General features: G+C 34.8%; 1 protein-coding gene across 2 annotated transcripts in view; it reads right to left on the bottom strand.

The window, feature by feature from the left end:
* The window catches only part of Immp2l (inner mitochondrial membrane peptidase subunit 2), an 859,776-nt gene that overhangs the window by 276,527 nt on the left and 556,485 nt on the right, over window positions 1-26,764 (bottom strand). For both annotated transcript variants that reach the window (XM_048339779.1, XM_048339780.1), the window contains exon 5: window positions 2,795-2,860. In XM_048339779.1, the coding sequence (XP_048195736.1) occupies window positions 2,795-2,860 (66 nt within the window). The remainder of the gene's footprint in view (window positions 1-2,794; window positions 2,861-26,764) is intronic.

The following is a 26,764-nucleotide window of genomic DNA, read 5'->3' as shown; positions in this document are numbered from 1 at the left end:
TCAAGGTGGGCCACAGAGGGAAAGAGGGTGTAAATTATTTCATTCCTAATTCTGCTTCCCTCCATCCCTCATTCTGCACTATTAACAGTACTTCTGGGTTTTGTTTTACTGTATAAACTCAAAGTACACATACAGCAGCAGCATAAACTTTTTCTCACAGGGATCTACTGAAGAACTTCTTGTGCAGAGCTTTTCGTGCCTGATTATGATTTGCAATCTAATATTGTTGACTGTTCAACTAGGGACTGTTCAGCTAGTAATTCAAAGCCGTGTTCTCTTTGGATTGTAATTGAATCTACTGACATCCCTAATTCTGCTAGAATACTTTACACAGACAAATTTTTTGCTTGCTTTGTTGAATATTTTCTTTTCTTTAATTGCTTTCTTGACATGTAACTCACGTAAAACAATTTATCCAGTTTATCCACTTAAATGTACAGTGTTTTTGGTATATTCAGTTTTGCAACTATCACTACAATCTAATTTTAGATTTGTTTTTTGCTGGTCATAGGGCTTGACCTCTGAGCCTGGGTGCTTCCTGAGCTTCTTTTCCTCAAGGCTAGTATACTATCTCTTGAGCCATAGCACCACATCCAGCTTTTTCTGAGTATTTATTGGAGATAAGAGTATCATGGTCATTCCTGCCTCGGCTGGCTTCAAACCTAGATCCTCAGATCTCAGCCTCTTGAGTAGCTAGAGTTACAGACTTGAGGCACTACAGCCTGGATTAATTTTAAGACTTTTATATCCCTGGAAAAGAAATAATCAAGCTATTAAACAGTACCAAAAAAGAAACTGTATTCTCCCATTTGTCATTTTCAGTACATCTGAGAAACACTAGTTTATTTCTGTTTCTATAAATTTTCCTATTCTGGTCCTTCATATAAACTGAATCACACGATATGTATTCTTTTATGATTGGCTTCTTTCACTTAACATAATGTTTTCAAGGGTGGTTGACTCATTAGCTAATGGAATCTGTATCATAGCCACACACTGTTTTCCAAATGCTAAATGTGTATTTGGGTAGTTTTAAATGGAGGGCCAACGGTTTTCTGAGTTCTCCACTCTTCTTACTTTGCTACAGAAATCAATAAACCAGGGGGTGTCTTTAAAAAAAAAGGAATAGAAAAGGTATTTCCATAGGATAGGAAATTAATTCCTTTAGATGAATATATTTATTCCCGACTAATGTCACAATTTTACACAAATGATTCTCCACTAAAGGAATCATAGCAAATGCCCTCATATATCTCAAAATATAAGCAACCATATACAATTGGGAAATAATTTGAAAATATACTACCAAAGAAGATAAACAGGAATATTTTTAAAAGCACATGGAACTATTCGCAATATCATTGTTTCAGAAAAGGCAAATAAATATCACAATAGGATTATATTTCACCTTCACTAGGATTATGATACTTAAAAATATTCACAATATCTTGAATTACAAATTAATGTATTGCAAATGATGTTAAATACTTGGAATACATGTACATTGGTGACAGAATATGAAGTAATAGACAATTTGAGTATATCTTAAAAAAGAGAGTATAGGAATGAGAAAATTTCAGTTACATTATATGCAATGTAATATAATTGAAAATAACATATTATGTATTATACTATATATAAATATACAGATACATGAATATAGTATAGTGAAACCCACCAAATATTGTTTTGGAAGGCATAAGGGAAGGACAAAGGAAATACAATGGAGTAAACTTGTTCAAAGTTCACATCTATAGCATTATAACAATGAAAGCCACTTATTATATTAATGAATGCTAAGATAATTCATTTAGCAAGTAAAACATAACACCCTAGCAGCTTTACGCATATATGCAATAGAATTGAGCATATATTTCTACCATTTTATTTTCTGTATTTGCTTCTAAATTAGTGAAAGTTTTTTTTCTTTTTCTCTTTCATTTCTTTCTTCCACTCTTTTTTCTTTCTTTCTTTGCTTTTTTCCTTTCGTGTGTGTGTGTGTGTGTGTGTGTGTGTGTGTGTGTGTCTGTCTGTATGTCTGTCTGTCTGTCTGTCTGTGTCTGTGTGTGTATGCCAGTCCTAGGGCTTGAATTCAGGATCTGAGTGCTGTCCCTGAGCTGATATTCAAAGTCTCAAGAACTTTCCTGCTGGAACTATCCTTTTCTCAGAACTCAGCCTCTTGAGTAGTAACATGACAGGTATGAGCTACCACTGATGCTCAGCTCTTGAATGTTTCTAAAATGAACTTTGATATCATAAATTTAGTCCTGCCAATGTTAGTATGTGAAAAGCAGTGATTTAACTATTTAAGTGGCCAGAGTGTATGTGCTTAATGTTAGTTTAGTTAGTACTCTTTCTTATACTTTACAGTTTATGAATAAGTTTATAAGTATTACAATTTGTAAGTAAGTTTATGTTTTCCTTACCTCTTGAAATGGCTAAGAATGCTCACTAAAACTGAACCTAATTATATAGAATGTGACTGAAGCTTTGGCCCTCCTTCATTGGAGATGTATTTCCCAAATAGCTCAATTAAAAACTAAGTTTAGGGCTGGGGATATAGCCTAGTGGCAAGAGTGCCTGCCTCGGATACACGAGGCCCTAGGTTCGATTCCCCAGCACCACATATACAGAAAACGGCCAGAAGCGGCGCTGTGGCTCAAGTGGCAGAGTGCTAGCCTTGAGCGGGAAGAAGCCAGGGACAGTTCTCAGGCCCTGAGTCCAAGGCCCAGGACTGGCCAAAAAAAAAAAAAAAGACATAGAGAATGAAAATGTAGACAGTTTAGATGCTTACCTTATAATATCTCCTTCAAGAGCAATCACTCTCTTAATGATTTTCTGTTCTGGGTTTTTAGGAGACCTAGAATGAAAATGTAACATTATGAGATCATATATGTCCTTGTTGTTTTAAGAAAACAAACAAACAAAAAAAAGAAATGCTATAGCAAGGTAGATTATATTAAAGTCATTACCGAATTCTCTACACTTACAACATGAACTCAATCCTATTTAGGTCCCAAGTGACATTAAGTATCTATGAAGATAATTCTCTTTTGAAATCAATACAGGAAAAGAACCTTTACTAAAACTTAACCACAACAAAACTTATAGAGGCACAAATACATTTATTATCAAGAGATGTGTATTGTTACATTATTGTGGCTTGTAAGGATAAACATTTATTGGAAAGAGGATTCATATGTGAATGAGGGAGGAGGTAACAAACAGTACAAAAATGTACCCAAAGCCTAATGTATGAAACTGTAACCTCTCTGTACATCACTTTGACAATAAATAAGAAAAAAAAGACTTAAAAAAAGAGAATAGACTTTTAAGAAATGACATTCTTAAGTTTATGTCACTTTAAATTAACAGAAAGGTTTGATTTTAAATCACACAGGAAACAGAGCATTACTGACAGTTCAAATAATTCAAAAGGCTTGATATATAGTTTTTAAAAGTTCATTTATTTTAATCCACTTGATAATAAATTTTTACTAGAAGAAATACTATCTACTCTAAGCCTGTGTGATTATAGCCCACATTGAAATAGGATTGATCTGCGAGGTCAGCGGAGTATGGGAAAGTGATGGTATTTCTCATTTGAGATGAGGCTGTTAAACAGATTTTTAACCCACTTTGGGCTCTTCCTCTCTCTATCTTCAATATCTCATCCCTATACCTTCCTTCCTCTTTTCCCTCAAGTCCATCTGCTGGATGATTCACTCTGTCCTGAGTATCTCTGTGGAAGAAATGCCCAAAATGAAGAAATGGGGTCATGCCAGTAGTCGCAGCCTCAGTGAATGAAGTTCACAGATTGTAGGCCTGGTCAACAGTCCCACAGCAACCTTATGACAGAGCTTGAACTGTAACGCCCAACAGAAGCTGCTTCCTCAGCAAATGTGTGAGATCAAAGCTCATTGAAAGCTGCTAGGAAATGAGATACTTTGTTATGTACCAATGTATAACTATCTTAATATTGCCAATTTGCTGCCAATCACATTTTAAATCTTTTTCCTTAACAAACTCCACATAGCAAAAAACAGCTCATGTATCAATCATAAAAAATGGTAATTTAATATGTACTTGAAAATCAGGAATAGGCAAAAAATATTTTAGATTTATTACATTTTAGGTTGTACTGCTTTTCTTAAAGAATATCAATGCACAAAAATGGAAAATATTAAAAATTTCCTATATCAAGGAAAATAAATAGTTTCAATAAGATTTATGTGCTACAATATATCTTTATGTTCTACAATATTATCGTTATAGTATACAGTCGCATCTACTTGTGACAATAAATTTCAAAGTCTTTCCATAAGCTTGTTTCTTGATATTCTTTACCTTAAAGGGAATTTGATCAGAGTTTTGAATGTTCTCTCCTCGTCATTGAATTGAGTAAACATTTTATTTCAACAATTCTAATACCATTAACTATAACTCAAGTGAGAGGCCTGGTCACATTAATGCCATTTAGGTCTTGCATGCAGGAAAATGTATAGACCATTTAGAAAATGCTTCCCCATCTGTATATAAATAATAGCAGTGCATAAAACAAATATTCAGACTCAGTAGTCACCAAAGAGTTGCAAATTTAAACAGTAGGATATTCAAACACTCCAACTATAGTGACAAATATGTGTTAACACTAATAAAAATAGAACATTATCAAGAGTTTAGGAATATGGGTATCTATATATAAACAGTGTAGTTATGTAAATGCCTTTCTGTAATGTTGTCTTCATTTTTTATTCTTATTAATGTATCAATTTAAAACTCTTAGGAATTTATCTTAGTGAGGAAACTATGAAAGTATGCAAAATTTTAGAATATGTAATGATACAGGAATATCAACAGAAATTATGGATTAAAAGTCAGAAAATATTTCTACTGTAACTTCTCATCTTTAATTACAGAAAGAAAAATGTGCATTCATCTTTACTGGAATGATGAAGAATCTAAAACAGACGGTAAAGATTATCTGTATCTTAAAGGCTTTTATGCTGTTTAGAGGGGGTAATTATGATCATTAGCACATGACAACTGTGTGTGTTATATGACATTACCTAAGAAGGAATGCTCCACAACAGGAATAAGAGTTGAGCTAATTACATTTCCTACCTAAACTTGAGGTAGAATTTACACTAATCATATACTACAAAAAGCAATCCTATTTGTGGTAAAAGTTTGCCAACAGTCTTGATGCCTTTTAGATGCCAGAGGAGTACCTTATTTTTGAATAATTTGTACTTTAAGATCATGAGGCAAAACAAAATAAATAAAGTAAGCTATCTATATAATTAGTCATATGAATTACTACTCAAACATATCTATAAATTTATATATATTTAATATTTATTTATATATATATATATATTGAATGGCCTTTTGTTCACAGACATCCCTTTGTCTACTACCTTTGATCTTGCTCATTCTTCACAACCTAAGTTGACTGGGGGATATCTGCGATGGATGGGGTCTCCTATACTGCCAATGCACCCCTTTGCAGTGAGATGCAGCCAGTGTCACTGTTATCTCTGCTGACTGTAAGCAAGTTAACCACAATTCTAGTTCTCACTTTCCAAGACAGAAGAACTGATCCTAGTTCCTAAAAGAGAAGCCAGCCATTCAAAATCCAGATATAGGAATGGTTTGTCTGCATATTTTTAAACATAAATCATAAGCTGGCCACACAAAGGCAAGTTTTCACACATGAAAGAATCCAATTTCTTATTTTTCTTGGATAAGACAACCCAGGACCCACAATCTTGCATGAAGAAATCCATTGGATCTAAGGAGTAGATATTAAGGATTTATAAACAAGTGCTTCCTGAGGTTAACTGAGTTTGTGGATTTCAATAAATTGGCAAGAGTTGGTTTTTTTTCTACCAATGGTGCCATATGAGCAGTATGTATAAACACTGAAAGGAATTCAGGAACATAGTAGATACCCAGTAAATCTTAGTCATTGCTTTCTATGATAAAGTCACAAATTAGATAAATTCACTGTATTCCAGATCATTGTGACAGTCCTCTTTCCTCTAGACTTGTGCAGGTTAGATGTTTGAGCCTCTGAAAAAAGGATTTTCACATTGTATACATAAATGAACTTGTTAAAATGGAACCCTCTTACACAATTAATTGATGCCAATAAAAAAGGTATGTCAGATTGTGTCGTATTGAAGGGCAAAGTGAAATATTTCAGAAGCTAATATTCAAAAGGGTTAGTGAAGCTTTATTACATAATTAAAGAAACATGAAACTAAAGCAATAGTATTCATATTGAAAAGCCACCATTTGGTTTGCAATTATAAGGGTACCATCTGTAAATGCAAGATAAAAATGATTAATTTTCAGTGTTGGATTCAGTTTTATTACTTCACAATCAGTAGTGTGAACTTTGTTCACGTATTTCTAATTTTTTAATGATCCATTTTTATAATTTACACAGTAGTGTTAATTTGTACTATCGAAACTTTTTACATAGGACAGTATTTCAGCTATGTCCTTGCTAACTTCTCTCTATATGTAAGTCCTTTTAACATAAACAAAAGACATTTTTGCTCTTATTTAAGGTGTACATTATGAAAACATGATAGTTGTATACCCAGTTTCTAATAAGCACTTTTCCATGATAGCTAAAGAAAAATGCTCCAAACAAGAGTCTTGGTGTTAACAAAGTGAATTTCAGATACAGCAGCAAGAATCCAGGCTAATGTTAGAAATTTTTCTTCTAGAATATATTTTTCCACAGTAATTACTTTCAACATGCCATGTGAAACAGTAGCTTCTATTGTTGATGATCCTCTTGTATCCCCTTCCTGTGGTTGTACCCGCACTATCACTGTATCTTATCTGAGTACATTGGAAACTGTATATACTGGTATTAGAACTAGGGAAGTGAAATGGAATATCAAAATCGAGAGACAAACGATAAAAAGACAAACAATTACAAAAGCAATACTTGCAAAACTGTTTGGTGTAAACCAACTGAACAACTCATGGCGGAGCAGAGGGAAAGGGGGAGGGAGAGAGGGGTAAGGAGGGAAGAGGTAACAAACAGTAGAAGAAATGTACCCAAACTTGGAAAAATTATACTAAGTAAAGTGAGACAGACCCAAGGTCTGCCTCATAGGCAATAATTAGCACAGGGTTAGGCTAGTCACAGCAGAAGATCACAAGAGCCTAATAGCTATGCCCCTATGAATGCATAAGATAATGCTAAGTGAAATGAACTCCATGTTATGGAAACAAGTGATATATCACTGTTGTAATTACTTTCAACATACCATGTAAAACCATAGCTTCTATTGTTGATGATTCTCTTGTATCCCCTTCCTGTGGTTGTCCCTGTGCTATTAGTGTATCTCATCTGAGGACCCTGGATACTGTATATACTGGTATTAGAATTAGGAAAGTGAAAGGGAATACCAAAATCGAGAGATACAGGATAAAAAGACAAACAACTACAAAAGTAATGCTTGGGCTGGGAATATGGCCTAGTGGCAAGAGTGCTTGCCTCGTATACATGAGGCCCAGGGTTCGATTCCTCAGCACCACATATACAGAAAATGGCCAGAAGGGGCGCTGTGGCCAAGTGGCAGAGTGCTAGCCTTGAGCAAAAAAGAAGCCAGGGACAGTGCTCAGGCCCTGAGTTCACGGCCTTGGACTGGCCAAAAAAAAAAAAAAAGTAATGCTTGCAAAACTGTTTGGTGTAAATGAACTGAACAACTCATGGAGGGAGAGGGAAAGGGGAGGGGAAATGGGGGAGGAGGTAACAAACCGTACAAGAAATGTATCCAACGCCTAACATATGAAACTGTAACCTCTCTATAGATCACTTTGACAACAAATAAGAAAAAATAATATATTTTCCCAGAAGAGTAAGGGGAAGTTTTGCAAAAAGCACCTCAGATGGTGACATAAAGTTATTGTGTGTTTAGAAAACTTAAATGAAGAGCAGAATTTCAAGCATTGGGGTATATTCAGCTCATTTTGTGGGTACAGATGAGGAGGGAAGGGCTGGTTCGTCTCTTTGGGCTATATTCTCAAGTATGTCCTATCTGAATCAGGATACTGAGCAGTAACAATATTCGTACAACTGACTAGAGACTCCTGTCAAGTGATTTAAGAATGTGGTAATAGGAACTCTGTGATCAATTCATCTTCACAATTCCTACTCAGGTAAGTATATTCGGATAGTATTGATGAAATAACAAAAGTAATCAACTTTTAAAGAACAAAAATGTGGTTTATAAAGTTTTTTAAAATTTTTTTTTGCCAGTTCTGGGGCTTTTGGACTCAGGGCCTGAACACTGTCCCTGGCTTCTTTTTGGTCAAAGTTAGCACTCTGCCACTTGAGCCACAGCGCCACTTCTGGCCATTTTCTGTATATGTGGTGCTGGGGAATTGAACCCAGGGCTTCACGTATGGGAGGCAAGCATTCTTGCCACTAGGCCACATCTCCAGCCCAATGAAATATATTTTTCTACTTTTATTATGATTAGGAGTTTAATAAGCAAATAGTGACAACTGGTCTTATTAATAAGTCAGCCTTGATTATGTAAAAATCAGTTAAATGTATATTCTGACTCTAACTTCTGTAATTAAAAATGGCTGCAATAATTGGTGATCAAATTTTCAATTCTAAAAAAAAAATTTGTACTTAACTAAGAAAAGTATAAGAAATTTAGTGTGATAATTTCACTTCCACTAATATTAATTCAAGCATTTCAAACAAGGAACTTTGAAATCTTTAGGTATTAAATAGAATTCTACATCATTATATATGGTAGGTTCTTTGTAAATGAATAAATATGTACACAGATAATGAGCGGACTTAATACATCAACTTAAACTGACTCTTAAATTGCATATGTTTATTGTGGATCAAAACAAAAAGATCTTGCTTGCAATGGAAAAACTTAAATACAACAGTGTTGCAAAATAAAGATATATTTTTGCATATCTTATTGCTATGACCTGAGAATATGAACCCATTCTATTTTCTTTTTCCATTACACATATCTATGGATTAACACGCTCACTAGAGACTTTGGTGACATACATTATTAATGTCTCAGCTGTGCTACTGGACTCAAGGTTTCCCAGCAAAATGAAGTGAGGCAAATATATGGAGAGAGGTAAGACAGCACTGGTAGGATCCGGACTTCTCTAAATGCCCCCTCCCTTGGAGAAAGCGCGTAGTGTAGATCTTAGAACACTTAGGAGAACAATAAGTAGAATATGAGGTATCTTGAACTCATTTTTGTTCTAACCTTGTTGAACTTATTAATTTTTAAAATATAGCACTATTGTTTTGCAGAAGAGTTCTCAGGCCTGAAAAACTACACACAATTTTCTCCCTTGAAAATGTCATCTTACATGTTCTCAATAGCAAATTGTAGAACATAAGCAAATGTCTTCATGAGGTTTCGGGATTTTACAAAAATAAATTAGAACTAGTCACTCCTGAAAACAGAATTATCATTCGCTTGCTTAGCCTGACAGCCACCTATACAGCTCTAGTTACCAAGTTATCTGAAACTTTTTCTGTGTATTTTATTTACTGTTACGACAATAACTGTTAACTATGATTATATAATGAAAACGAAAGCAAGATAATACAAAGCATCATCTTTGTAAAAGGGAATACGTTGAAATGACAAAAATTTAGGTGAGAAATTAAAAAAGATCTATGAGATGAATTTAAGGGGGAATGGAGATAACTAAGGTGGAATTATTTCTGAGAACAAACAGAAGCTGTCTTATCAGCTTATTAGGCAGCTACAGAGGCACAGAACAGTGATGAGAGAAACATAGACAGGTGAGTTTGAAAAGTGTGGTACCTGTGGATTCAGCAAAGAAAGAACAACCCCCCTGTCCCCCTCCCCCTCCCCCCCCCCACCTCACGCTTCACTTGAAGGCAGATGACCCTGGAAGTTGATACTGTCAGGTTCTAGTCATTTATCAAAGTGTCAGAATTAGAAAAGGTTTATTCATGGTGCTGTCCTTGACAGTCCTATGATGATCTTTCCCCTTGTCAGCTTACTTTAGCAAAGGTAATTTTTTTCCCCCTGTAGGGAGGATGCCAATGGGAGCTTGAACTCTCACTAGCTTTTTCTGCTCGCAGTTGGTGCTCTACCACTTGAGCCACACTTCTAGTTCAGTTTTTATGGTGGTTATAACTAGAGAAAGAATCTCATGGACTTTGCTGTCCCTGCTGACTTTGAACCACAATCCTGAGATCCAAAGAACACTGGTATATTCTTAGTAAGAAAACGAGGAGCACGAAACATCCCACATTCTAGAAAGTGGAATGTTAGTTTCAAGAGGTTGTCAGGGAGAGGCAGAAATGGAAAGCTGTTGGTCTAAGAATGCCAAGTTTCAATAAGAAAGTTGTTTGGAAATCTCCTGTATAGCATGGTTTGTATAGTACAAATAATGTACTGAATACTTTGAAATTGCAATGAGAGTAGGTCATAAAAGCTTTAATGACAAAAATTAGATAGGTGCTGTTCATTACCTTAATTGAATCATTTTAGCATCTTCATGTATACTAAATTATTATATTGTACCCTAGAAGTATAGTTAAATTTTGTCAATTATGTATTAATATAGCTAGAAAAATATTCCCATTTGTCAGTTTTCTAGCTATAGAATGCCAAATAAATCCTTTTTCAAAAATCGCAGTCATACCTCAGCCTGTGAAGCAGCCTTCACATGGCTAGCTTCTTTCCATTTTTATTTGCTGTAAACAGTGTGTGTCCAAGCATATCTTTTAAAACGTTATTTTTCATTACATAGTTGTACAAATGAATTTCAATTCCAGAAGTCAGGTTATGATTACAATACATCTTGACCAGTGTCACCACTTCCATCCCTCTCCTTCATCTTCTCCCATCCATCCCTACCCACAAGTTATGTATGTAGTTTCTTTTTTACATAATGTACATCAAACATAATGACTGTATTTGTTCACCCTCTTTCCTCCACTAGTATGTCTTCCCTCTCTTTTTCTTCTCCCTTTCCAGGAACATCACTGTAAAATAAAAGTATTAAATATATTCAGGCAGCAATTTGTCAGATTTATTCCTTTCACTCATTCTTTAAAATACACAAACTATGTCTACTTCTTTTTTCTTTTTCTTCTTTATCAGTCCTGGGGCTTGGACTTAGAGCCTGAGCACTGTCCCTGGCTCCTTTTTGCTCAAGGCTAACACTCTACCTCTTGAGCCACAGTGTCCCTTCTGGCTTTTTTTTTTTTTAATGTGGTGCTGAGGAATCATACCCAGGGCTTCATGCATGCTAGGCAAGCACACTACTGGTATGCCTATTCCCAGCCCCTTCTTCATTTTTTAAATCCATACAAATTTATTACAGATTACTAGGTATCTGCTTAAAAAGAAGACAGAATGGTGCCCATAGGAAGCTACTGTGACCCTAGGCTGAAAGATGTTGTAATGTGAAAGGGCTCACCTGTGTTTCCTAAGCATCACTCTTCTTTTATTCTGTGCAAACACATAGAGTATAATATCTATAGCTGTCATGTTACATGCTTCACAATGCATTCATTTTACAGTGTCTGATATCACCAGAAGCTCAAATGTGGTCAAAGGTTTCCCTCCAAACCAAAAGAAAAGTAGATGACTAAATGAATATGGAAGCTTGGTTTCCTCACGGTTCCCACAGCGAAGCTTAATGAATTCCTTCTAGACACAGGAGTAATAACAAGAACCATTGTAATCCTCAAGTACCCCTCCCACAGAATAAACCTAGGCCAAGTAGAAATAAGTGCAATTGTTTCCAAGCAAATTTACAAGCCTGTGAGTTCAATGTAAAAGGAAGCATTGATTTAAATAAAAGCAGATTCTCATAAGCATATTCTCACCACCCACAATTCTTCATCAGTGTGGTTTGTGGTTGAAATATAAGAATTTCATGTTGTTTTAGCATGGACTCTTTGCCAAAAGACATGAGCACAAACGTCACCGTTAGGAACTATCTTACCTAGTATGATGTATATATGCAAAGGTCTATTCTACAGTTCAGTTGTTATAGGCAAGGACACAATGCTATGGATTGGCCATATGGATAGATGTTTTTGACTTATACAACATGATTAAATTCCATTTGAAACTTTTAAATAACCCTATTTGAAAGAGCTTTAATAAAACCAAGTAAATACTTCCTGCAAAAAATCCTCTGCTTCCACTTCACTTTAAAATACAGAGCCCAAAGCGTTACTGATGAATCCTGCATCTCTCTCACCCTTTATCAGCTCTTTCTCCATGCTGCCATCTGGTTTTGCTTTTCTTCCAGCACAATACCCATCCCTCCAGGCTGTTCCCTGGCACCAAGATTCCTCCCTTCCATTCTGTACAGCACAACCCAAGAAATGTTCCAGGTCTCTTTCAATTCTTCCCGAAGATTTCCTTCAGCTCCACCCACCCTGTATATTTCAGACCCCTATACTTCTCAGCTATTGATAGTCAAGTAGGTATATGGAAGTCTGTTGTTGGCTCTCTGTTTTAAATAGAATTGTTTTCTATGATGTTCTGTGTCAGACATAAGAGGAGATTTTTTTCTGAACATACTGCCTTTTTTCATGGACTTCTTTTTAAGTATTTCTATTATCTTTAAGTAGTTGTACAAAGGAGTTTCCATCCAACAATTGTCACATTTCTATAAGTCTTTATAGTTTTATGTTTAAAAGAGTCAAAAACAATATTAAGAGGATTCCTCTGATGAACTGTGGCTAATTCAAATGTTTCTGTAACATAGTATTTTTTCACTAACTTTTAATACATAGAAGTCCATCTATTTGTAATTATAGTGATCTAATCATAGCCAAGATCCTACTGTAGAATTATTAGTTACAGGTTTTAAGCAAATACAGAGTATGATTTTAAGAAAGTCAAAGAAAGGCAATTCAAAATAAGGTAAGTGACCATATTTTAATATTTTATAGTATCTTTCAAATTATGGCACTACTCTTCTAAGTTAAAAATCTCATTTTAATCAGTTCCTAATGTCTAACCTAATCACTTTCAAGTCAAAGACTCAGCTGTTTAGAATGCAGACTGCATCATTTGCTGTGGCTATGTGTACTTGACCTCCTGCCTGTTAACAAAGAGACCCAATTAATTATTTGCTGTTTGGAGTGGCCATTTCGTTTCACCTCCACCTTACTTTAAATGTTCAAAGGCTCAATTGCTTAATCACCTTAACCTTAGCTTTGGAAAAATGCATCATGAATTTCTTAACTATCAACTAATAAACTATCTTGATCCAGAAAGTTAATTTTCAGGACAATAGCTCCTGTATGTCTTATGCTAGAGTCAGCCAAAGTAACATATTGATCTAGTATCTCATCAACTTCCAAGACATTCTCTTTGTTTTGAATAGTGGCTTCAGTTTAAAGTGATTCTCTTGATCTGGGACAGGAGACATGTCAGCATTTCAGTGGGTTGTATTGTCCCAGTCATGATGAAACACTGGTTGCGTCAGAAATCTTACCATATATTAAAATGGGATACTTATGTTTTGTGTGCACATTGATGAGATGTCAATGAATAGTGTATCAATTCTTCCACAAACTTCCAGTTTTTACTATATACTTTCAGTCATATTAAGCTCAAGAGTACAAGTTCATGTTTCAACCTAAAAACAACAAAATTAAGCAAGAAAATAGCTTTGACATAGAGATGAAGATGGATTGTTACAATATATAGTGCAACAGAACTGATCACTGACCATCTACATGTAGAAAAATAAGCATAAAACCAAATAATAGCATGGAATCTATTAAGAATCACCCATCTCTTGAATTTCTTAGACCTGATACTTTCACTTTTGGAAAGTGTTCCCATTTGTTGCATATTGGTTTCTCTGCACAGTCACTATTCCCGTCCCTGCAAGTAAACCATAAAATGACATGAAGAACACTCTCATTCCAAGTAACCCTGTCAGCTACTTGCACTTAAAAAAATCAACAAGTAGTAAGTAGTTGGTAAGGACGATTAAATCATAACATATATACTAAGATAGTGCCACTAGGTATGCCGTATATGTGAAGTCATAAATCATTTGCCATTTTTAATCTAGATTATTTCATTTAGCATATCCTCCAGTCACATTCATGCTGTAGCAGGTATCAAAATTTTGTTCCACAGTGGCAATTTAATGACCAATACTAGTCACTGTGATGAATGTACAAATTGAGTTATTAAAACTGAATAACAATACCTTCAAATATTTCTCATGATATTGTAAAAATATGGCAACTGAAACTTTGAAAAACAATTGTAATTTCTCCACTCTAATACTTCTCAAGAGAATTTATACTGTCATTAAAATAAATGAACTGGAGCTCGGAATATGGCCTACTGGTAAAGTGCTCATCTCGTATATATGAAGCCCTGGGTTCAATTCCTCAGCACCACATATATAGAGAAAACCGGAAGTGGTGGTGTGGTTCAAGTGGCAGAGTGCTAGCCTTGAGCAAAAAGAAGCCAGGGACAGTGCTCAGGCCCTGAGTTCAAGCCCCAGGACTGGCAAAAAAAAAAAAAAAAACACCAAACAAAATAAATGAACTTATCATCTACACACACACACACACACACACACACACACACACAGACACACACACACACACACACACACAATGAAATTGAGCCTATGGCTCCTTGCATATTGAATGTGGCTGTAATTGAAACAGAAAAGTCAGCAGAATCTGGGTAGCTCATGCATCTATTCCTGGCTATTCAGAATGCAGAGATCTGAATTATCTTAGTTCATGGCCAGCTCAAGTGGAAAAGTTCACTAGACTCCAGCTCCAAAAGAGTCAGGAAAAATCAGGGCTAGCAGCATGGCTCAAGTGATAGATTGTTTTCCAAGAAAGCAAAAGAATGTATATAAATCCTAGCTGAGCACAGAGGCTCATGCCTACAACCCTAGTTACTTGGAAAACTGACATTGAGATGATTGTAATAATAAATCACCCTGAATGAAAACTGGTTACCCTAGCCCAAACAATAAGAAGCTGGAAAAGATGACATGCACCGGTCACCCCAGCTATACAGGGACCATAGATAGAAGGATTGCTATATAGGTTGGCAAAATCAAGACTCTATTTGAAAAATGAAGAGTGCAAAAATGGCTATGCATTGCTCAAGTGGTGGAGCATCTGGCAAGCACAAAGCCCTTAATTCAAAGCCCTCAGTACTAAAGCACAAAAGCCCTAGGCAAATTGGAAAATAAGAGATTATATATTTAATTTCAACCTAAAATCAGGTGCGGATATAGAATAAAGAATAGCATAATAACAATTCAAGGAAGATCAAACTCATGTTGAGAGATTTATTTTAGACTATAAAATGTCACTCATAAGTCCAGTGACTGTGGTTCTAAAATCCTAGCTACTCAGGAGCCTGAGATCTGAGAATTTCCATTAGAAGCTAGCCCTAGCAATAAAGTCCATGAGACTCTTGTCTCCAATTAAACATAAAAAAGCTAGAAATGGAGCTGTGGCTCAAATGACAGAGCATGAGCCTTAAGCACAAAAGCTCAGAAAAAGTGCATAGGCCCTGGGTTGAAGCCCTAGGACAAGTACACACACACACACACACACACACACACACACACACACACACACGGATGCATGCAGGCACATGGTAATCATAAGGCAAAATTGATAGAGAAACCATGATATACAAGAAATGTTCTAGAATATATTTCTCTTAGACACTGATTTATTCAACAAATGTTTGTTAATGACAACCGTGTGCCAGGTATTCTGTGTGCCATTAGTTTACAAAAGAGACTTTATTATAACCCATAAAAAACATATCATTTTTAGTGTTCAGGACCAAAAGTTAGGCATATCTCTTCCTTGCCATTTACTTGTCTTTTTCACGAGTAAAAATAGATGATGACATTTAGTACTGCTGACCTCAAATGTCACAAGAGCTACAAAACATTAGCTACTGCGCATGTGCTTTGCATAGAATGTACCTCAGAATTATAATGGAGCGTCCTGCGGGTCCAATTCCTACATTAAGTAAGGAAAGAAGCCATAATCTCCCAAACTATGACCAAAAAATAACTTCTCTATACAAAGATTACTACATAATATCTGTGAAGTCCTTGTTACAATCAATTAAATCCAGACTTCCACCCCTTAGCTAGCTCAACTCTACTTATAAATAAGTGCCAGGTGTTTGGTTAGTAGTAGGTCTGTCTGCTGTCTATGTGTCATTCTTTCTATCATTTCCTGCCCCTCTTTCTTTCTACTCCTCTCCCCTTTCTCTTTCTTTTTTCAACCTTCTTTCCTTTGTCCTTGGAAGCTTCTTTATAATATCTTATTATAATAATTAAATATGGTACAGTCTAATAAGTCATTTTTAAGCCCAGCAACTGATTGATTTTTTTCATTAGTTGATGAACTGAAAAATTTGTTGTTAAATGTATTGCTATGGGCAATTTAATTGCTCCAATGAAATGTAAAACTTCAATCAACCAATTTTGTGTGGAAAAGAAAGAAAATTTAATTGTTTCAATCTGTCATATATTTTAATTAATTGTTCTTCAATCTAAAACTAGTTGACAAAATTAAAATGATGTCATTTTATTTAAAATGTTCAGGAATAGAACAAAAGACTTACAGGTCCACTCCCAAAATCAAGCACAGTTGATTAAGTTCAAGGCCTAGGAGCTATTCAAGACAAGCTACTTAAAGGCTAACAAATAATAGCCATTAGTGCGCTTGTTAGGCTCCTGCATATAGTTTACTGATTTTTTTTAAGTAGTAAACTGTGTCTTTGTTAGTGTAGTTTTACATTTTCTTTCTGGGTACTTAAAAATGCTTGGACTTATTTTATTTTATTTTATTTTTGAAGTTCTGGGGATAGAACCTAAGACCTTGTACATTCTACTCAAGTGCTCCAGACCATTATTATGGTCATATTGAAACAATCTTACTTAAAGAAGAAACTCACAGGCATATAACTGTTTTCCAAATAGCACAAATCAGAGCATTAGAACTCAGATTAGCACTAGAGTATGTATTAATGAGAACAATACATAACCATTTCTCATTGAGGCCCTTGCTATTGTAATGCGGTTTCACTTTTAAAAAATCAATAGAAAGAAATATATCAGTAACACCAGACAGAAATTGATGGTGATACAGAGAATTATTTTTCTTCATTATAAAAGGCTATGTACATACAATAAATTTTGATATGTGAGATACATGTCAAAAATATGAATTCCTTAAAGTTACAAATAATATTTTAAATATAACTATTATATATTTTAAATACATCCTATTTTCCTCCAAGAAAAAAATAGTTTAATTCCAATTTGGATACATTAATAATTGTTGGTTCAGTTAAACTTTCTGACTCTTTAATCTCTAAAATACTTTGATAATACATTTTAAGGAATACAAGGAGACTACAAAGTCCTGTTTTGTAAGAAAGGAAAACATAATTTTATTTTAAATGCATTTAAAATGCATTTTGTTTTAAAATCTGTGATTTAAAGCTAATTAGAAACATGTAAATACTGCTTTAAGTGACAGTTATTACTGTAAATTTATACTTGTGAATGGAAAGGTATATAGAGTTGATTAAGAAAATTTGAAGTTAATTACTAACATTTTAAAAATTAGTCAACTAATTATTACGTTGGAGATAATCAAACTATTACTAACAGTTGGCCAAACTAACTTATAAGTCCCAGGTTTTGTGAGCACCATACAATTTATAGGAGAATTTCCCTAAATATAAGCACTGTATTGGCCAAATGAATTGTCTCAAAAATCTATATAATACAGAGAAAATATTCAGTGTGATCTTGCTCTGACTATAAATTGACCCAAAACCTATCATTGTTTTTTCTTTATTCCCTTGCCCCCAAATCATCCATGATCCCATTATAGAAAAATAACTGGTGATATGTTATTGTTTTGCCTCCTCTCTTTCTGACACTACATACTCTTTTGTAAACCAATGGTAAGCTGATATTTGATCATCTGACTGTTAAAATAATTGTCTCTCATGACAAGTTTTTCCTATTCTTAACTGTCAACAGAATGAGAACTTTCAAAGAAGACAAAGAAAATACAAGTGGAAGACATGATTATCTAGTGAACTCTATCAATACTGAATAGCAGTGAGAGAGTAACCCAAATTAGAACTTTAGAGAATTGACTTATTGGGTTGGCAACAGGAACACTGTTAAAATTGTGTGGGTAATTAACAACTCTTGCCTACAGTTAAGTCTATATTTGGCAAATCAAACCAATTGGTCATGCTTCTTACAGCATTTAGAACCTTTTAAATTTTTCCAGTAAGAATGAATTTTCAAATAAACAAATATAACTAACTCCTAGGGCATTACAAAATGCTTAAAATATAATTTAAGAGTTCAGTGATCATCTAATGATTTAAAGAAAAACATTGGTATTTTTTAATAAAAGACTGAAGTGATAACAAAAAAAATCTGAGAGTTGGAGAAATGTCTTTCTAATTTTTTTTCTGTTTATGTTTATTTATTCTTTTATTTTATATTTGTATGGACTCATGGAAATTTGTATATAACTGTGAGTTATCACCTAATATGACTTTAGCATATTTTTCTTATTTATTGTCAAAGTTTCATACGTAGGCCTTGGGTACATTTCTTGTACTGTTTGTTACCTCCTCTAAAATTTTTTTGAAAGTCAATAAGTACATTAGAAAACTGAATCAATATCATTTCTAGAACTGCTTTTCAGTCCACTTACGTAGAAGTCATTGGCTCTTTTGTAATGGGAATTGAACTTCTTTTCCTGAATTTGGTCATTTGTCACTTCTGTCTTCTTTAGTTTTCCTCCACAGAGACAGGCCATTATAAAAGCAACATTGCTAGATTCTCAATTTTAAGAGTCAAGATCACTATATTCAATATCTAAACTAATGAATATCTTCTCTTAACCTTTGCTTCTCATTTCTTAAAAAAAAAGGAATAGGGATTTCAATATAAGGAGATTGATTACATGAAGGACACCCAAGGTGAAACATGTATTTTCATAAGATCCTTTTAGATTTTTAATAAGATTGCAGGGAGGATGCTTATATATTAACTATGAAAATTTATTACTACTGGCATCTAATTTCAGATTCTATTAGAAAACCTGCATGCTTTTCCTTGTGTAATTCTCACATTTTCAGAAATAATAAAGATATGTTTGAGCTACTATCGTCCAAAGGCTAGACACTGCTGAGACATTTTGAGTAGAAGGCATAAAACTAAATCAGTCCATGTATCTGGGGACATATGGTCATGAGAAAACCACTAGTTCAGAACTCCCATCCAAAGCAACATTAGGACTTCAGCTAAATCCCTAGTTACTCAAACTCAAATAGTTTGAGACTTTTCCAAATGCTTATATGAAGGGGGAAACGTACATAAAACACCCTATTTGTACCTTTGTTGGGCTCAGTAGAAAATTCTGAGACTACATAGGCATGAAAACTGAGCCACTCTGTCCCCTGGAGGTGGTCCTATTCGATTAAAAAAACAATGAAGCAAATTGATCAGAATCTTGACAGCGCTAACACAACATTAGGTCTATGAACTACCTAAAAAGGTTCTCCTGGGACCGTGTACAACCACATTTTGTGAGAACTGTCTTTCTCTCTTTTCAAATGTTTATACATTACATTCAAACACTTTCATTATGGATTATCTAACTTGTGATGGTTGAGAATACCTTCAGTTATAAAAAAAAATCAAGCCACGTATGATTTTTTTTATAACTGAAGGTATTCTCAACCATCAAAAGTTAAATAATCCATTGGAAAGTATATCAAGTGGATAAAAGCATCTTTCAGAATTTTTATAGTGAAGTCATATGTAGAAATAACTGGTACTTTGAAAATGTCCTTAAGTCATATAATTTTCTTCATTTAATTGCAAAAATTACACACAAAAACACCATTAACTGTCATTAAATATCCCTTAACACACTCCCAGCACTCAATTTGGGACATATTTTAGAAATCATTCTTTTTTTTTTTTTCTCAAATTTTTATTATCAAACTGACGTACAGAGAGAGGTTACAGTATCATACGTTGGGCATTGGATACATTTCTTGTACTGTTTGTTGCCTTGTCCCTTATGCCCCCTCCCTCCCCAGAAATCATTCTTAATCTTATTAAACATCATAGGTATGTATATTTTAGTCTACTTACAGTCATGTAATTATCAATAATCCTTCAAATAAAAACATCTGGTAAATTACATGAAGGTACTTTTATTAAAGAAATGCAAATGAATTTGTCAGTTTTGCCATAAACTTAAAGCTATTTATAGTTACTATATGTGAAACAAATTTAAAATATCTAAGTAAAATGTCTGAGAAGTAAAATGTGTAAATCGTTTGACCCCAGACTTCAACTAACTGTCCCATGTACAGTGGCACAATGAAATCTAATATTTGAGGAAACAGAAATCAGTCATAGTAGATATCAAGGTTAATTTTAAATATTCACTTCTAGAAAAAACTTAGGATTACTATACTAGAAAAATTTATTACTATTTCAATATAGTGCTTCAGGTGTCATCAACAGAGGACTGCAGAAGCTTTGTGCTTATAAGTTGCTGGAATTGGGAGAAAAATTGGGACATTTGATCTATAGAACTTTGGAGACATTTTCAGTATTCCATTCTCAAGAGGCACTTATCAGTTGTTGTTGTTTTTTTCAAATGCCATGATTTGTGAAAACTTATGGTGAGTTTAGCACATATTCGCACAGACATATTATAAAGTCCCTGAATTACCAAAAACCTTTGATATGTCAAATAGGACAGGTTGTGGAAAAACAATCTGTTCCAGGCTTCCTGGGTCACTAGCAAACCCTGCTTTTGAAACCGTCAAGGCCTATTCCCAAGTGTGAAGCCTGTCCTGGCTAATAGGATTTTCAAAGATAAATGAGAAACAACCTAATATGGCAGAGAGAACACTAACTTAAAGTAGGTAAACTCCGTTTTGATTTCAGGCTAAATCTCATGGACACCTTGGGCCTCAGCTGGCTTATTTGTAAGATGCTATCCTCAATATCCTTGCAACACTATGAAAGTATTACCAGGGTGAGTTGGTATACAGCTTCATGGTTGGTCAAAAAAATTAAAACAGTAATATTCACCTCACAAAAATATCCTAATGCTTGTCATGATACTACATTTTCTTTTAAAGAGTTGCTTAGATAACCTGTTTTCCTAAGGGAGTAAAGTGCTCTATAAAGTTATGATTAGTATTGCCTGGTAACTCGCTGCAATATTAAGAAACCTGAACTCAAATGATCATAGCAGAGTTAAATCTAACTATACACTATACACATTAATCTGTATGTTTTAACTAGTCACAAAACTAATGAGTAGGAAAGATAAAACTCAATATATCAGGAAAGCTACTTTTCTATTACTTTATCCTTTTTATATTTATCTATATTATATAGGCAGGCAATATGTTAAAAGTCAGTAAAAAGACAAGTCGAATGATATACCTAATGGAATTAAATATCTGTACTATTTATAAAGATGTCAAGGAAAGAAATAATAGTTGAATCCTCACAAAAACAAGTGCTCTTGTTATTTTTAAACGCTTGACAGAGGCAACGATAATCAGAGTTGACAGGTATTCACAATGTGCTGTATTCCACTCAGCAAACCTGTTTTTGAAAACACAATGACAACTCTATTTGAACCAGAACCACTAGTTCTTCAGAAGTGCATGCAATATTTAAAACAGTGCTTTGCATTTGCTTTTCTCAATCAATTACTTAAGTTTACTCTGACTCTAACTCTAGTGGTAGAGCTGAAGACACGGGTTCTATGGGTAACGAAACTTTGGTAACCCTCGGCCACAAAGGGAGATGGGTTTATTAACTGCAAGCCTTTCTTATGACAATATGAACTGTATATTTCTATCAGATATTCAGTCTTTAGGAGTAGAACCTGGTTATTGCCTAAACCTTATATCTAATAGCTGGTATGGGCAGAATTATGATTTACTAGAGAAGCATGACATTCATTTAAATGCATGAAAAATTAAAGATATTTCTTTCAGACAACACCCTAAACCTTCCCCAGTATTCTGCTAACATGAAAGTACTTGAGAAAAATATCCCATCATCAATATTTTAGCAGGTGGCATCTAGATCAGTTCATCAGAGAATGTCAAAGGTGTGGAGGGAGGGGGGATGATTAGGAGAAAGGACAAGAGAGACATAAGAAGTATGGAAATTTAAGTATGGACAACAAAGTAGACTCAGATTCACTGTATTTAAAGGGTTAAGAAGCAATATTTAGAGCTGTTTGATTTAGCAAAAGCAAACTGCTCCAAGTAAGCCAAAACTGTAACAGTTAGAATACCAGTTCAAGTTGCATGAGTTTGGCAGGAACCAGTGGGGTGTGCAGCCTAACTATTAGGGAGGTCAAGACTGCTCCTTCCACCATCAACAGAGATCCCACCTCTTTCTCAGTCAGTAAGAAATGAACAGAGAATAGAGGGGTCAGCTGGGGAGGCATTTTGATATAGGTATGTAATTGAACCACATTACTTCTATTCACATTTTACTGATGACAATATGATCATTTGGTAACAAAATGCAAAGTAGCCTGAAATGTGGTCCCATATGAACTGGATAGAGAAAATCAATGCCATTTGGGCCATCAGACACCTCTGTTGGTGCATCAGCAATTATTGTCGATCCAGAATATGTTCAGTTAAAAAAAAAACTATATTGTTTTCTGGATTAAAAAAAAAAACCCGTAATGAGAACCACAGAAGAGCAAGAACCAAACCATCATTTAAATATCAATTTTCAAGTGAACATATAAAACCACATAGCCTCCTGAATAAGGAATTTTAGTACTATATGATATATTATTTAATAATACATAAGTACTATGACATTATTTTAACACTTTGTACCTATTAATAAATACATAATTTCTTCCCATAATTTTAAGTAATGTTTTAAGTAATTCTCTTTCTGAACTTTTTAAAAATTTTATTGTATTGGTTTTAGGGCTTCAATTTAGGGCCTTGGTACTGTCCCTGAGCTTTTGTGGGCATGTATATTGTGCTACTTGGGACCATAGCTCTACTTACAGGTTTTTGGTAGTTAATTAGAGATAAGAATTTCATAGACTTTTCCTGCCTTGGCTGGCTTCAAACCACAAATCTCAGATCACAGCCACTTGAGTAACTAGAATTGCAAAGATGAGCCACTAACATCAGGCTCTTTCTGAACTTCTTTAAGAATGTGATAAATGCATAGCTACTGCCTTAAAAATAATAAAAGCCAAAATTTCAAATTTAATTTATTCATATGTGTAACTGACAAACCTAAATAGAACACATTATATTCAAGATCACAGAAGAACTGATTTTTGTTTGGGGTTTTTCTTTTTTTTTGGTAATAATTACTTATTTATTGTCAAAGTGATGCACAGAGAGGTTATAGTTTCATACATTATGCCATGGGTACATTTCTTGTACTATTTGTTACCTCCTCCCTCATTCTCCCATCCCCCCCTCTCTTCCCCTCTCCCCCCATGATTTGTTCAGTTGGTTTGCACCAAATGGTTTTGCAAGTATTGCTTTTGGAGTCATTTGTCTTTTTATCCTTTGTCTCTCAAATTTGATATTCCCTTTCACCTCCCTAGTTCTAATACCAGTATATACAGTATCCAGGGTACTCAGATGAGATACACTAATAGCACAGGGACAACCACAGGAAGGGGATACAAGAGGATCATCAACAAAAGAAGCTATGGTTTCACATGGCATGGTGAAAGTAATTACAACAGTGATATAACACTCGTTTCCATAACATGGGGTTCATTTCACTTAGCATCATCTGATGCCCTCATAAAGGCATAGCTTTTGGGCTCTTGTGATCCTCTGCTGTGACTTGCCTAAATCTGTGCTAACTATTCCCTATGAGGGAAACCATCGAGTCCACGTTTCTACGGGTCTGGCTCACTTCACTTATTATAATTTTTTCCAAGTTCTCCCATTTCCTCATCATAGAGCATTAAATTCCATGGTGTATATGTACCACATTTTCCTGATCCATTCGTCTACTGAGGGGCATCTGGGTTGGTTCCATATTTTAGCTATGACAAATTGTGCTGAGATAAACATTGTTGTGCTGGTGGCTTTAGTGTGTTCTTGTTTGTGGTCTTTTGGGTAGATGCCCAAAAGTGGGGCTGCTGGGTCATAGGGGAGCTCTATGTTTAGCCTTCTGAGGAATTTCCATACCTCTTTCCAGAGTGGCTGAACCAGTTTACATTCCCACCAACAATGCAGTAGGATTCCCTTTTGGCCATATTTGTTAGTTTTCTTAATAATGGACATTATGGGGTTAAGTGGAATCTCAATGTTGTTTTGATTTGTATTCCTTTTATGGCCAGTGATGTAGAGCACTTTTTCATATGTCTCATGGCCATTCTCATTTCCTCATCAGAGAAGGCTCTTTTTAAGTCTTTAGCCCACCTGTTTGAGGGGGGCTGTTCGTTCTTTGAGGTTTTGTTTTGGAGGAATTTAATTTTTTTAGTTCTGTATATATTTTAGTTATGAGCCCTTTGTTCATTGTATTGTAGGTAAAGATCTTTTCCCATTCTATGGGGTTTTTTTCTTTCTTTCCTTTTCCTTTTTTTTTTTGGTGCCTGTCTTGGGGCTTGAACTAAAGAACTGGGCACTAGCCCTGAGCATTTTTGCTTAAGGCTAGCATTCTACCACTTAAGCCATAGGTCCACTTCTGGCTTCTTGGTGATTAACTGGAGATAAGAGTCCTGCCGACTTTTAACATTTTCAGAAGCCCTGGCTTCTAACCAAGATCCTCAATTCTCAGCCTCCTGGGTAGCCATTAGCACACAGCAATCTATTTTCTACCTACATTTATTACTCCTGGTGAACTCAGCACTATTCCTCTAAATATTTACTCTTAGTTATCTTAGTTCTAGCCTAACTAGGTGATAAGAATCTAGACGACAGACCTCCTGTCACACTCCTTCATGAACAGCTTGAAATAGGATACAGACATAGAATGGGATCAGACTAATGAATCCAAATTTTTCCTTTCACTTCTCAAATCCAAATTTTTATGGCCTTGTAGGTGGGATTATTGACTAGACATTTTAACCAACCCCAGAATGCCAGAGTTCATCTACTCTAAGATATCTTACCTCAGGATTGGCTTTTAAAAAAGTCTGAGATATCATTTGTTCCTTAGAAACCTTTGTTGGTTTTTTGCTCTATAGAAAGTTGTGAGTTATACAGAAAAGTAACCTATGGGGGCTGGGAATATGGCCTAGTGGTAAAGTGCTCACCTTGTATACATGAAACTCTGGGTTCGATATCGAACCACATATGCAGAAAAAGCCGGAAGTGGTGCTGTGGCTCAAGTGGTAGAGTGCTAGCCTTGAACAAAAAGAAGCCAGGTACAGGACTTAGGACCTGAGTTCAAGCCCCAGGACTGGCCAAAAACAAACAAACAAACAAAAAACCCAAAAAACAAAACCCACAACAACCAGAAAAGTAACCTATAGACCTGATCTTAATCTCCTGGATATCTATCTATGTATCTATCTGTCTGTCTATCTATCATCTACCTATATATCTATATATCATTCATACATACATACATATGCACATGTATACTAAAATACTGCTGAACAAGAATGGACTCGTGGCCCCTTTCAGTAATGCCACACATTAATGCTTTCTTTGTCTTTCATCTTCCTAAGAAAGAAAATTTCTAACATTCATGCAATAAGATGAAAATGTGTGTTTCATAATTAAAAGTAAATTTCATGAGTTACACTGGATTAGTACAAATCCTGTGAGCTGTTTACATAGAACTGGTTTTTCAAACCACATCATTTAGGATGATCAATACAAAGTCTACAGAAGATTAATAAGTGATAATGCTCTGTACATATAAGAAAATGTTAAGGCCTTGTCAAAGGCTCTCGGGTGGAGGAAGGTCCAGGCCACTTGCACTTTCTGAGCTTCCAAGCATATTCAAAACTGTAAAAGGCCAAAACATAACTAGATATAGGATGGCTGGTTTTAAATATCTATATTGAACAAATTAACATGTTCAACATTTTTTTAAAGCTACCCAATTTAATTGTGAGATTCACAAAGCAATTAGAATTCAATGTGATAATGAATATTTCACAGTTCATTAAAAAGAAGTGGTATGGTTCAGAAACATGGGCAAAGCTTACAGTATTTTTAAAAATTATCTTTAAGTAGTTGTACAAAGGAGTTGTCATTAATAAAGCAGTTTATGAATACAATGCTTCTTAATCAATGCTACCCCCCCTTTGAACATTTTCCCCTCATCTCTTTCAACCCTATCTCTTCCCTCAATTTTCTTTTGAAAGAGTGTCTTAATTTATGACTGCATTCTTCAAACCTACCTCTCTTCATTTGTCTGCCTCCTCCTACTGATTCTACACCCCCTTTCAAGTATATGTTTCCTATTGCTTAGAAAGACTAATGAGTTCTCCCTTAAATCTACCATACTTAAGTTAGTATATTTATGTACACTTGGATATCACTCCAAAGTATTTACATATATATCTCAAGCTCCACATATAAGAAAAAAATTCATCCTTTGTCTCTTTGGGACTCACTTACTTCAGTTAACATGATTGTTTTCCAGGTCCTACAATTTCTTTAAAACTATCAGT

This window comes from Perognathus longimembris, chromosome 2, assembly GCF_023159225.1.
Source record: "Perognathus longimembris pacificus isolate PPM17 chromosome 2, ASM2315922v1, whole genome shotgun sequence".
In the NCBI taxonomy this organism is placed as follows: Eukaryota; Metazoa; Chordata; class Mammalia; order Rodentia; family Heteromyidae; genus Perognathus; species Perognathus longimembris.
Note: the sequence above shows the minus strand (reverse complement) of the source record. Positions and strands in the feature narration are given on the sequence as shown.